This window comes from Dermacentor variabilis, chromosome 10 (genome assembly GCF_050947875.1).
Source record: "Dermacentor variabilis isolate Ectoservices chromosome 10, ASM5094787v1, whole genome shotgun sequence".
NCBI lineage: Eukaryota > Metazoa > Arthropoda > Arachnida > Ixodida > Ixodidae > Dermacentor > Dermacentor variabilis.
In genome coordinates this window covers 20,984,254-20,998,794 of record NC_134577.1, presented here as the reverse complement: position 1 = coordinate 20,998,794, position 14,541 = coordinate 20,984,254, and the positions used below count along the sequence as shown (strand labels likewise).

Below are 14,541 nucleotides of genomic sequence, written 5' to 3'. Positions count from 1 at the left end.
GCTTCGTTGTTCTACCGTCGGGGCCTTCCTTGCGGCTATCGTTATCATCTATCGCCCACGCTGCATCGTGCAAGTCATCGACGCGTTCGCACTGTCAGCTCTGCCTAGGTTCGCATGAACATTTTTAGACGTCGATGGCGGACGCTATTCATACCAAAGAAGGCGGCTGCAGTGGAAGTCGCGTATACCGGCCTATGGCTGCTTGGGTGAAGCCGGCGGCTGCCATGTTGCGAGGGGGGGGGGGGGCGCAGGAAGCGGCCTGCCGAGAGCTCCGCAGCGCTGTTCGCCGACTTTTCCAGCGGTTTTCAATTGCTTAACGGATTTTCAAGTTCTAATGCAACACTGCGGGCGATGAGGTGAGCCATATTGTAGGTGTCCGGATCGCAGACACTGGGGCATTCTTTTCCATTTTATCGGCATGAATATGCAGCTGCCGCGAAGTACAAAAACATTCGCGCGATTATTAGCCTTTATTCGCCTTCTTCAATGCAGCGTAATAATTGATCAATCATGAAAGGTGTCAGAACAAAAACAATTAACTGAAAACGTAGCGTGAGAAATAGCAGTACATGCAACAAGCATAAGTATTCGTTATTATCTTCATAATCGTCCGGTGTTGCCGATGCTTTAGCATCCTCACAGCATTGAGAGTCTCGGAACTTTGGTGGCGGCCGTTTTCTTTCAGCCTTTAATATAAAATTTTTCTTCATTTTAGAGGAAGGCAATACTAATCTGCTACTTTGTTTAAATGAGAAGTATAACGCTAACACGTGAACTGCTTGTACGCCAACTTTCCTAAGAAGACCCGAGCGCGCTAGCAGACTTTGCGATCCGCACAACACCGCCTACGGCAAGATACGACGACGCGAAACACATTCGCTGCACTTTCTTGTCGCCTAAAGTGTACGGTGCTTAGCAACATTTTAATGCGACAGTTGCACCATGAATTGCCGAGGCATCTGCACATATAAATGCATGATACGATTACATGTTCGCATATGCGGGGGTTCTGTATGCATATATCCGAGGCGTTCTGCGTGAAGCTATTACAAAAACTTGGAAAAACTGTGTGTAAATTACTTTAGCAGACAAAGAAAGGAAACGATTTAAGTAGCAATTTTCTTGTGTTTCTATAAAAAATACTGTTCTCAGTTAATTAAATATTATAAAATAGTATAATAAACCCGCTCTCGACTGGTACGTACTACTGCGTTTGCATTACATCAAAACTCTCGATACGATTATGTCAGTTGGAGATCACCTTCTGATAGCTTGACTATTGTAAACGATGATTTTGTCTTTCATTATTTTGTGTCCAAGTTATAATATGTGTGTGAAATGTACGGCGCTTCCGCTTACTTTTTACATATTATATTGAATTACGCGCCGTGGTTGCTCAGTGGCTATGGTGTTGGGCTGGTGAGCGCACGAGGTCGCGGGATCGAATCTCGGCCACGGCGGCCGTATTTCGATGGGGGCGAAATGCGAAAACACTCATGTACTTATATATAGGTTCACGTTAAAGAAGCCCAGCTGGTCCAAATTGCCGGAGTCCTCCACTACGGCGTGCCTCATAATCAGAAAGTGGTTTTGGCACGTAAAACGCCATAATTTAATTTTCTTTAATTGAATTATGAGGTTTTCCGTGTCAAAACAATATCTGATTATGAGGTACGCTATAGTGGAGGACTCGGGATTAATTCTGACCACCACTACGTCACATTTATTATCCGTCTCTCAAGGCCGACTGATGAGACTGACCACAAAAGCGCCTTGATAACGCGGCCGAAGCGCCGTTCTGACCCCGCACGAAACGCAAAAAGCAATGTAATAGATATATCATGTTTGAAAATCCCGTCTTTGCTCGCACCGCATCGACAGAGTATGCGCGCAGCTATATTTCGCGTCAGAAGTTTGCCTCGCGGACCAAAGCCAAAGTGGCGGTCTTAGCTTTCGTAAGAGTGTACAGGTGCTGCAAGAACAGGTTCAGGGCATAAAAGCCAAATAAAAACAGCGCGAAGCGAACGACGTGTTGAGATAAGGCAAAACCGATGCGCTCAAGAAATTAAGTGACCACTTCTATATGAGCCGAATCGGCAATCGGGACTCCTGCACGAAAAAAAAAAAAAACATTTCAGTGAGCCCTTGTTTATGAATTCCTAAGCGCCATTGAACACCAGCTGTTGCCTAAATGACGTCCGCGCGCCGTCCCGATGCTGCATCCCGGGCACAAGAACAAGCTTGTGGAGCCCAGCGTAAGCAGCCAACCGCGTACAGAGTATGCGGCAGCCTTCCAAGCCGTCGTTTAATGAACCATCGGGATTAACCCAGTGATAAACACCGGGACCGCACGTCTCAGCTTCGCTGGTTAACGATCTGTACGGAGTGCTTGGGCGGTCTTTTTTTTTTTTTTCTCGTTATTTCCTTAATTTCACACTGGCTAACTCAGAAGGAGCCTGTTCGAGGGTGCTGTATTATGGTGCTGGTGGGAGCGCAGTGACGTGGGGTACGTATTCGTGATAGAGTGTACAAGCGCGACTGAACGAGCACGTAGCAAGAAACAGATACAGAGAGAAGAGCTGTCTGTGTATTCGCCATATATTACAGGGCTTATTTATCAATCGGAAATAATTAGTACGCAATTAGTACGTCACTGACGATACCGCGGTTAGATGCCCCGTGGCTGTGGGTAGGAATGCTCATTGACACTTTGATAATCATGATAGTACGTCTCGAGTTGGATAATTAATTACAATTACCTAATTAAATATCGAGGCACTAGGTTTACTTCGAGTAACGCATTACTTTTATTTTATCTTTGCGTACGATAGTTAATTGGGACACCCTGTATATATTTATGATATCTACATGCAAATGACGATGTTTTCATCCCTAATAAATGTTGTAAATTATTAGAAGTGTCCTTTAATGAGTCGTTAGCTTTGTTAATTGGAAAGAGAAGCGATATTGAGACACATATCATTCACGTGCATTTCATACGCCGTTGATAAATGACTGCAGAAGGAGTCACTAAAGTCTACAGGTTTTTTTCTTCGGGGCCAGAAAGGCACGCAAAGCGTTTTGAAGCGAGAATATACATCAGTATATTCATTCTTTAGGCATAAGCTATCCATACCTTTAGAAATAATTGTTAATTGGCTGCTTCCTTTTCTTTAAATATATATAATGAATTTTGACCTGTGTATATATTTAAATATATTATGCAAGTGCATGGCGTTTACCGTGCAAATTTAAAACAATGTTGAAGTGAGAAAATACGGATACGCTGGTACTTCTAATGCGCTTGCCCTCTTATTGTCAGGATATGGAGAAACAAAGCAAAGTATGGATTAAAATTCGTGCACGCCTGCGCCAAAAATTATGCAGTAAGCTGTTAGCCACAATAAAATTTGAAGTGAAAAGGTCGAGGCAAGTGAAAAGAAACTTCAAATGGCGTGAGTGACAAAACTCTGGCAATGACACGTTAGATGGGTGGGGTAGGCTTGGGCATAGCCGGGGGGGGGGGGGTAGGGGGGCGTGTCTCAGCCTCCCTCCATCCCCCGGAAAACTCCGGAGGGGGCTCGGGCCCCGGAGCTCGGGTATCAGCCCGCGCTAGGCATCGTATGCATTCTTCGCGGAGCAATACACTGTTCCGCCAAGCTGCTCGGCCTCCTTAGACCTCAGCGCAGCGTGCTGCGTCATGGCGCACAGCCTCCTCGGTTACGTAACTAACTCGTCTCTCTCTCTCTCTCTCTCTCTCTCTCTCTCTAGAGCACGAGGATAAGCACCTTGTTAGAACGTGAGCGTCGCAGACTGCGCTCCGAACACGGCTCGTGCATTGCAGCTGAAAGTGGACGCGACAGTACACGCAATCGTAGATACGCCTCTCGCCATTGAACTCACGCGCACGTAATGGTAAATTCGGATGGTCGCGCCGGTGCAAGGCACTCTAGGTCCGAGTCACAGAAAGCGCACGCCACAAGAACGAAGAGTCAATTTCGGGAGCCTCGCGAGAACATGAAACGAAGGCCGAGAAGAAGTCTCGATGATATGCGCGACTGAAGGCCGCCTCATTACAGCATCCCGGCGAGCGAGAGCGCAAGCCAGACAGAAAATGGTAGACAACGAAAGCGACTGCCACAGTGGCCGTCGCTTGTGAGACAGTGCTACGCCAGAGCAAAATAAATAAATAAATAAATAAATAAATTATGGGGTTTCAAGTGCCAGAACCACTTTCTGATTATGAGGCACGCTGTAGTGGAGGACTCCGGAAATTTTGACCACCTGGGGTTCTTTACCGTGCACCTAAATCTAAGTACACGCGTGTTTTCGCATTTCTTCCCCATCGAAATGCGGCGGCCGAGGCCGGGATTCGATCCCGCGACCTCGTGCTCAGCAGCCTAACACCATAGCCACTGAGAAACCACGTAAGCCAGAGCAACAAGTTTTCAGTACAATGATAAGATGCTGTCAGTACTCGCCTGTCGACTGAAAATAATAACTGAATGTGTCACTAACAGATTCAAACGTTACCGCGACGACGGCCGAGCCAACACCGTCGAAACCGCGCTGACGGAAGCTGCATACCGCTTGGGCGACCGACTGTACTCAGCGTGACCTTATTCGACCACCCGAACGAAGTTTCGGAGCGATCCGAAACGACTACCCGAATGTGCCTTTAGCTTAAACGGATAAAGGGGCTATGTGCTGGGTTTAGAAGCATTTCATTAGCACCTTTACCGTGCATATTATGACGCTAGTGGCCATACTGAATTTACAGGCCTAAAAAAGTATTTCCGCTTGTTTTGTGCCACTGATTTCGTCTATAACGCTATAACCCGCTCAGGTGCTTCGTTGAAGAAAAGCTGTTAGTACTACAAATACTTTGCCAGTGTAAATATGTCAGCGTAAATATGGCAGTGTAAAACAGCACTGCAGCAGACTAGAGCATCGCTGTGAGAAGAGCTCAAACTGCTCTACGCGACGATGCACTTGAAGGTGACATCGAGAACCTTTGGCCAGGAAATTTTTTTACTAAGATCAGTAAGTTTTTTTTTTTTCGGCATTTCTACTCACCGTGGCTGCTTAGTGCCATTGGTGATACGCTGCTAAGCACGAGCTCGCGGGATCAAATCCCTGCCACGGCGGCGGCATTTCGATGAGGGCGAAATGAAAAACACCCGTGTACTTATATTTACGTGCACGTTAAAGAACCCCAGGTGGTCAAAATTAATCCGGAGTCCCCCACTACGGAGCGCCTCATGATCAGACTATGGTTTTGTCAAGTAAAACAATTTTCTGGCATTTCTAAGCTCAAATAAAGTTCTTTCAACAAATTTGACAATCTAATAGTGAGGACCTAGATACCATGCATCTGCTCGCGAACACAACTTTCAGCTAATTAGTACAAAAAATAATATCCGCGCCACTTACCAAACTTGCAGCCACGTCGACCGCAGCCGAGCCCCGACAGCATTCTGCCACTCTCACACGGCATGGCGCAAGAATCGCCGTTCCCTAGGCGACCGACCGGAGTTAACCTGCATAGCATAAGCCTCGTCATCATTTTACTTCCACCGCGGTCGCCGTTTGCGATATCGTTACCGCCTATCGTAAATGCCGCACTGCGTGCAATTCATCGACGCTTTCACACTATCAGCAATGCTCGTAGTTAGCAAGGCTTTCTTGAAATCTTACATTGAATATCTGCTGGCTTCAATCTCCGCGCCCTACTTCGCTGAATGTGCGCGCTAGTGTGTCGGCTACTTATTGTCGCCATTTCTGTCTGGCCTGGGCGAGGGAGAAGACGCCAACATTTAGCTTCGGGTAAATTGAATCCTCGGCGTACTCAACATGACACCATATCATTTCAGAGTGCTTAGTATTGGTACAAGTACTATAATGCTGCTGCACACGACCACAGTTCTGAATGCACTTGCACCATGTTTGACTGGATCTTGAACGTCCAATGGCTTCAGAATATTTTTTTTTACAGCTAAGCTTTCCTTGCCTCCCCCCATTTAACCAGTGTCGTCTGCTTGCCTTGCACAATTGTCGGACATAGGGCAAACCGATGCGGCCGCCCCTTTCATGCCTGTTTTACCACTAGGGGCGCCTCATATGCGACGCGTTTGCGCCCGGACCTTCGCCCTATAGCGACAATGTGCTACTGCTCAGTACAGCATGACTCACCTGTACTGTGTAATCATTACAATGTCCCTGGCGCGAAGTGATTGCACCGAGGGTAAATGCGCCGCTCAAACCGCCCGTGAAACGTGAATGAGGCTACCCACCCCTTGATGGCCTGGCTAGAAGGACGTTTGGTGGCGCCGGAAACTGACACGGAAGGCAGCTCGGGGATCCCACTGCAATCACACCTGCATAAATTTGGGATATTACAGTGCGGTCCCCGTGATGCTCGAAGCAGCACACACCATCGAGCTCGGTGTTTTCACGCGCCTGGATACCCACATCCCGCGTGTGTCTCGCCGGGTATAAGCACACCTCGGCCTGCGCAGAGTCGAGGACAATCTTGGACACACTGCCTCCACCTCGCTTTACCTCAGGCTTCTGGGTTCCATATAGCCACCGACGTCCTGTGTTTTACTTGTACTGCGGCGCTTCTACCGTCGGCGCGCTCACGGGCGACCTGCACGATGCGGTTCACCTGCGCGCAAATTTTTACACAGCTAATACTACTCCGCACAGTCCATTTGCTACGCAGAAATTGGCTACGCAAGGAAAGTTTTTTTTTTTTTGGCAGTAGTAGGAGAGTTTGCTCTGGATTAGAATCCGTCGTGCAAGCCAGCACAGTATGCGTTTTCAAAACCTGTACTGCGACATATATCGTCTCGTCAAGTTCGCTAATTGCACTATATTGCATTAATCAATGCAATCAATTGCATTAGAGAATCGTGCAAAACCACGATTCGGCTATGAGGCACGGCGTAGTGGGGTATTCCGAATTAATTTCGAACACCGGGTCATCTTTAACGTTCCCCGAATGCAAGGGCCACAGGCGTTTTTTGCATTCCGTCCCTGCCACCGCGGCCGGGATTCGATCCCACGATAATCCAACCATAGTCACTAAGCCATCGCGGCGGGTAAGTTACGTAAATAAAGAGCGACAGTGTTCAAATTAAGCGCGAAACACACATTACAGCACGAAAAGTGCGGTCTACTCTTCAAGGAAACACCCTAATGTGCGGTTTTCGTTTTGTTGGCGCACAAGCGGCAAGTGGCGGCTGAAGTCATGTCCGAGCACTCCTGCAAAGACGGGACAATACACGCTTTGCGCAGGGAAAAACCACGCACGGTTTATTGCACTCATCTGCTCGGCATTACCGCCTGCATATACACCGATCTACGTACGGCGCACCAGCCTCAGTTCTTATTTGTAAAAAATTTCATATGTTGAATTTAAATTTCGCGATCATTGTTTTCCGGATGTGTTTGAAAAGGGGGGAAATGAAACAAGGCACCTGAACACGTCGATTTAGTGGGAACGTAACCCATCTATTAAGAAAAAGTCATATGTAATTTAAGTACAAAGAGTAACCCACCATGCAGCAAGGTAATTTAAGACGTGCACTAACATGTTTGACGAGATGCTCTCTGTATCGCTGCTATTTCGCATCATTTCTTGCAGCTGGAGACGTTCAACTCAATGATAGCAGGCACGTCTACTTGTAATACTTATTGCAATCCTTTTTATTGCAGAGCGCATAACCTATTCGTGAAATATATTTCAACCCGTTCATTAAAGATTCATCAAAAAGAAAAATCTGCTGGCGAGAGCTCTAGACTTGCATTATCAACACCTGTTGTTATACTTCCTCCAAAATGTTTTACGCAACGCCCCTAAACAAGCGAAAAGTTAGGGCGTAGCAATTTTAATTTGTCTCCAAAAATTACTACAACCAACCGAAAATCCATAAGAGTACGACAAAAACCGAAGCACTAGGGGGCGCCGGAACAGTTTACTACTTAAGCAGATCTTACGTTGCACGTCAGTACGTGACATGGAATGCATATACTGCTCTTTCAAATCCTTTCAGGATCGTTTTCTCACGCGAGATACACTCCCAAAGGCAGATATTAGTGCAAATTTAAACTCGAGTGAATTGTTTTTAGGAAAAATGGAACATTACAATTAGGGGTATTGAATAAAGGGAAAATGAGACATCCACCCGTTCGTAGCAATTGCTACAAAGGAAACCCATACGGGTTCCTCGAAAGAAAAGCCTCATAGTTGAAGAAAAATTCGTCCTGGTCCGGGACTCGAACCCGGGACCACCGCCTTTCCGGGGCAGCCGCTCTACCATCTGAGCTAACCAGGCGGCTAGCAGATGGCAGAGCGAAGTCGAATTTGTCGACAACACGAAGCAAAGGCAAGAGTTTGACGTAGTAGTTCTGCGGAAACCCGCAAGGTGGAGAGAAGTAATGAATAAAGGGAAAATGAGACATCCACCCTTTCGTAGCAATTGCTACAAAGGAAACCCAATTAGGGGTATTGCAATTAGGGGTATTGCATGCCAAAACGAAGATCTGATTATGTGACACGCCGTAGTGGCCGACTCCGGAACCATTTTTACAACATGGGGTTGTTTAACGCGCATCCAATGCACGGTACCCGGGCGTTGTCACATTTTGTCCCCCATTGAAATGCGGCCGCCGCGGCCGGAATTCGATCCCACGCCTTCGGGCTTAGAAGGGCGACGCCGAACCCATAACACCACCACGACGGGCCGCATAGCGTTCTTTAACGTACACCTTAATTTATAATAATAATTAACAAAAAATTAGCAACAATTTCTTTATAAAATCGCGAAACAGTTTCCCGTGCTGTATACATACTAAACGCGTGGTACTTTATTCAGCGTCGTCGCGCAGCACCAACTCCGGAGGAGTCTTTCTTGCGTCAAATTCTGTGCCCGACGTTTGTCGACGAACGTCTGCCGACGGGCGCGGGTACGCGGCGCAGGGCGCGCATTACGCTGACCGCTTTTCATTTCGCCGTGACAGAAACGAAAGACTGATTCCTTAACAGAAAACGTGACAGCATTGACTGGCCAGCCGCTCAGCGTCTTCAAACCGCGCGAAGCTACGACACCGGCAGCAGTAAAGCGCATGCACACCGAACAGACGCGCAAGTTCCGTCTGCTAGGCTCTTTCCATGCCAGCATGACACAGCCACCGGCACGACTAACTCGGTGCAAGCTGCCCGGCTTAACGGAGATAACGGCGCGGTTAGAAGGGCCTGACCGACCGGCCAGTCACTGCTCGCGCAGTACTGTTAATTAGTCGGTCAACTGCAGATGCAACATTATAAGGCAAGCCTGCGTTGCTATCGAATTGGCGACAACGTTCGCAGAGTTCGAATGCAACCAAAGCACGTCGTGCCCGAGCGAATTATCTAAGAGCAACATTTCTGTAGAAGCGATAACTGGTAAAGGGCAAACGATGGTGAAAGTATGCACTGTGCGCATGGCGATTCTAATAGGTGCGAAAAATAATGCTTAGCGTAACAGAACAACATAATCGAGTGAACAACATATTCATGCTTTGTTTCATAAGGTCGCCGCAAGACACACTCCTGCCATGCGTAGCATATCAAGCGCCTCTGATAAGAACATCCCGAAATGACTGTTGCTTCAAGATCCAAGGCTAACCGCGTTTTCAATTGTGAGCTTAGACATGACGCCACGTGGCAATTAAGCTGAAGGAATCACGGAATAAACAACGTGTCAAGGTGGCACCACGACCTGAAGGCATGTCATCAGGACCAGCGAGCCAAAATTGAGCGCAGAAGTCCAGCTCTCGCGGCTTATCACGGCGGTGGCATTCAAGCCTCATGAAAAATCGCCATAAGTGCAGCCGCCATCAGAATTAATTGTAACAATGAACGTCCAAAACTGAATGCTGAATGTTTTTAAGGAGGACGCATTAAGCTAGCACCATTAAAAGCAATGAATACAGAAATGTCCAGCACCGCCCGCAGAAGAAGCAGAACGGCGCTAAAAGCGCGTCTTCGCGCTAAATATGGCAAAACATATGATAGCGCTGTATTCGAATTATGCTATTTCAACTAGCCCCAACGCAAGCCGTAAATATGACGACGGCGCTAAAGTGCAATTGCAGTTGTCAGCATAAACCACTGTAGGCACTAACAAAACAGACTCAATTATATCAGTTTCCAAAAATTCGTTGGTTTACAGGTTTACATGCAAACTTTGTATGCCGGAAGGCCAAGTGTCGCATTAAAATCTTCCGACTTCCGGACAACACACGTGTGCTACTACTGCGCGCTAACGGGAGAATGTCATCTGCTAGAAACGAGATGTGTGAGGGCAAGGCTATCATTAGTTTCAACAAGATTGAACGAAAGCGTTTTTTTTTTTTTTAGGGTTTCCAAACGAAATTAGATTGTGCCGTTCTTTTCAAGCAACGTACAGTTACTCTTCTTATCACCGAACTAGGGTAACCACGTTCGCAACACAATTTTCAGCTTACTAGCGCGAAAAATAATGTCCGTGCCACTTACCGAACTCCCAGACACGTCGACCGCAGCCAGGTCCCGACAGCGTTCTGCCGCGGTAACGTCTATGCCTGCCTGGCGCATGCGGGACCGTTTCCTAGGCAACCGAGGAGAGTTAACCCGAGCAGCGCAGGTCTCCTCACGCTTCGCTGTTCTTCCGTCGGGGCCTTCCTTGCGGCTATCGTTATCATCTATCGCGCGCCCTGCAGCCTGCAAGTCATCGACGCGTTCGCACTATCAGCTCTGCGTAGGTTGGCATGAACATTTTCAGACGTCGATGTTGGACGCTATTCAAGCTAGAAACCTTGCAATGAGTAGCTGCCGGCTTCATTCGCTGCACTCTCTTGTCCCCTAAGTATACGCTGCTCGGCGAGTTTTTAATGCGACACTTGCATCATAGATTACGCAAGCATCTGCACATATAAAAGCGTACGAGACGATTAAATGTTCGCATATGCGGACGTTCTACATGCATATATCCGAGGCATTCTGCGTGAAGCTATTACGAAAACTTAGAGAAACTGTCTAAATTACCTTAGCAAACAAAGAAAAAAAAACGATTTAAGTTGTAGTTGTGTTTTTATGCAAAACACTTCGTTCTCACGTACTTAAATATTATAAAATAGTATAATAAACCCGCTCTTGACTGGTACAGCTTGTGCTATTGCATTATGTCAGAACTCTTGATACGTTTAGCTGATTTGGAGATCACTTTGTGATAGCTTGATCGTATTGCACACGATCATCGTGTCCTTCATTATTTTGTGTCCAAATTGTAATATGCGTGTTTGAAATTTCCGGTGCTTCAGCTTGCCGTTTACATATTGAAATACTAAATTGAGTTGTGGAGGTTTTACGTGCCAAAACACGATGTGATTATGTGGCACGCCATACTGGGGTACTCCGGATTAATTCTGACCACCACGTGATCTTATAAAGTGCCCCGAATTCACGAGACGGGTGCTTTTGCATTTCGTCCCGACAGAAACGCGGCCGCCTCGTCCGGGTTTCAATCCCGCGACATCATGCTTAGCAGTGCAACATTATAGCCGCCAGGCCACCGCTGTGGGTTATTACAACATTAACATCTTACTTACTGTAAAAGCTGTTTATAAATAAAAAAAAATTGGAAGGCGATTCAACGTCTAGTCGAAGTGGGTGGAAAACATTGTCTTCCTTGGCGAGATGACGGTGAAAATTGGGTGCATGAATTGTATGATTTATTGTAATAGCCGCGCTGGGAGCGGCTATGACTTTTGATCAACATCAACTAGATGTTGAGTCACCTTTCAACTTCTTGTCACCATTTATAATCGGCGTCATTATAATCATCATCATGTTCATCAGATTCCCAGTGATCCCAGTAACACATACCCAGTGGCACAGCCCGAGTAACTACAGCGGCCCTACGCAATGTCGCTCGCCGCATACCCAGTAACATCAGGTACTTTGCCAGGCGCACCCTCCTTCGTACTTTCTCCGGCGCGCTATTCTCCTAACCTCCAGGCGCCTTCCTCGTTCGCTTGCGTTCGCTTGCTTCGTGGCCTCAGACAGAGACCACCGATTTGAAGAGCTGGGCAGTTAAGCTTGCACGTAAAAATGAAACAGCAGTGTTCAGCGACTTCGCCGGCCGTGAATTCATTTACTGAGACAGCAGCGACTCCTCGGGGTCCCGTCAAAGTCCCCCCCCCCCCCTGATATTTGTACTAAAGTCCTACAATCCTATACTAGGACAATGGCGAGCTACTGGCCTTGAAATGACTCGCATATGAGAGACTTCTCTATTAGTAAGGACTGTGTTGATTTATTCATTTATTTATTTACCTAAGTACTCCCAAGGCCACTGTGGCGTTATAGAAAGGAGCTGTGCAGTAATTAGCGTTGGAGGGTTGCATTTGTAAGCCTTGACCAGATTGATCTAGGTTTCTGTTGATGCGGTAATGAATCCATTCCGACGATGTCATCGTTATGAATGAACGAAAGTACAAGCTGTTGCGGCAGCTTGATACTGTGCAATGATAGTCAAGAGGTGATGGGTTCTAAGACAACGCAACAGGAATGGTGTGCTTCAGATCATGGTAGGCAAAAAATTAAATTTTATGAGAAAGACAAAGACGGTCAATTGTTCTGCGAGAGCGATCAGGGAGGGATTTTTCCTTCAATTGTCCATTTGATGCTTTCGTACCAACTAAATGTTTAATTATCTGAACCAGTGAGAATGAGTGCTTCTTTATACAGCGAAGGTGTGTCGCCTCTTCAGTCCCGGTAGCCATTGTCGTTTGCTGCTTCTCCGGGCTGGTTCGCCAGCTTGAGCTGGTGCTCCGAAACCGGGACCGCGAGCATGACACGCCACGATTCCTGACGGTCGCCTTCCGCGCTAATGTCTTCTGTGCTTCTTTCTGCGTCTTCATTTTATTGATTGTTGGATTCTACAAGCTTAGGACACCCCATCACCATGTGGCGAAGGGTGTCCGGAGCCCCGCAGGAGCGGCAAGGGTATGGAAATTTGGTTGGCCGCACTCTATTCAGTATAGTGTTCCGTACATAGGAATCTGTTTGGAGACGCCGCAGAGCGCCTCTCTCTTCTCTGGTTAGCCTGTGGTGCGGTAAGGAAGTATGCTCTTCTTTCCAATTCATAGTAACGCAGGATATGCGCATATTTCTCGGGAGATTCGGGGGACGCTTCATTGGACGTACACTGAAAGTACAAAAATAGTTGCAGCGATATCAATATTTAGCATTGCGCTAGAACTCCTTGGCCGGTGTTCGAACTTTACGCGGTTTGCGACATCTTGGCATGACGGAGCACGCGACGCAAGCGCAGTTAGGCATTGGCAGAAGGAACATCGCCCTGGCAGCTACCGCAGAATGCCATAACGCCAGCGTAAGATAACACAAGACCATACGCTGTCGTGATCAGGAGTGCCGTCATCTGGTGTTCCAGGTGTCGAATCTCGGTGGTGCACCGCATGAGGCGGTCGGGAAACCGTCGGCGTTGGTAAGTAGCAAGTGAAATGTTAGCGCGCATGCGCCGTCGATAGCAGGACGGAACGACGTCGCCGATAGCGCCGCCAACGGCGATGGCGCGATCGCGCCTCGAGCCTAATAATGAGGTCAGTTCGGCCGCAGGGCTCTATGGGAGTGTCCTCTTTTAATGTAATTTGTTTCTCTGTGCTTCCAGGCCCCTTATACGAGCATGCATTACTTACATGCTCAAGTGATTCACTTGAGTGATTACCAATACAATTAGCGATGTTTGTTTATCTCTTTAAAAACGAGATAGAAAGACAATTAAAGGCATGAAGGTTAACCACATGGTCATGCGGTTGGCTGCTCTGTATGTGGAAAAAGGGATGAGGATGGATTAAAAGAAAAAAAAAGAAGGGAAAAGGATAGAGAGAGCTCACGCGCACAGTGGTGGACGCAGGGTGTCTTTTCAAGTCAGCTGATTTTAGACAAGTCATTAGAGCACCTTTAAAGACAAGCACGAGTGACAGTGCGGCGGCTGACCCTCCGTACATTATCCGAGCTCTCTCAACGATTTCCCGGCGTTCCTCGGCCGTGGTCTCTTGTACACAGGGCCTGGGCCACGGCGGGCATTGCGGATTTGTCGTCTACGTGAAGTGGTTACCGACATGCGTCTAGGGGAGCTGCAAGCATACGTATGCGAATTAAGGTAACGCTGCACTTTAGTGTTTCTCTTAAGTGTCTCTTAATTAAACTTGGGGATTTCGTTGCATTCACACATTCATTCGTTCATTCAGCGCACCGCTGAAGGCCTTTTTCACATTTGCGCAATGCGTGGGGGTTGGGGCAGTGACGAACAAACATTACGCAGACAGGTGTACAGGTGTTACAATTTTGTCACGCTTTAGATTATTGGTACGATATTAAAAATGAGTAGTAGAACAATGCAGCCATGCGGAACTGGCAATTCATGCAGGAATAGGTGATTGGCTAACCACAAGATTCCCACAAATCAGGCGCTGTTGTGCAGCAAGTGC

General features: G+C 47.3%; 1 protein-coding gene across 1 annotated transcript in view; it reads right to left on the bottom strand.

The window, feature by feature from the left end:
* LOC142560104 (uncharacterized) overlaps positions 1-14,541 on the bottom strand; it is a 360,402-nt gene that overhangs the window by 163,089 nt on the left and 182,772 nt on the right. Inside the window, exons 4-5 of the mRNA XM_075671926.1 lie at positions 6,294-6,377; positions 5,434-5,540 (exon numbers count right to left, since the gene is read on the bottom strand). Coding sequence (XP_075528041.1) covers positions 5,434-5,540; positions 6,294-6,377 — 191 coding nt within the window. The remainder of the gene's footprint in view (positions 1-5,433; positions 5,541-6,293; positions 6,378-14,541) is intronic.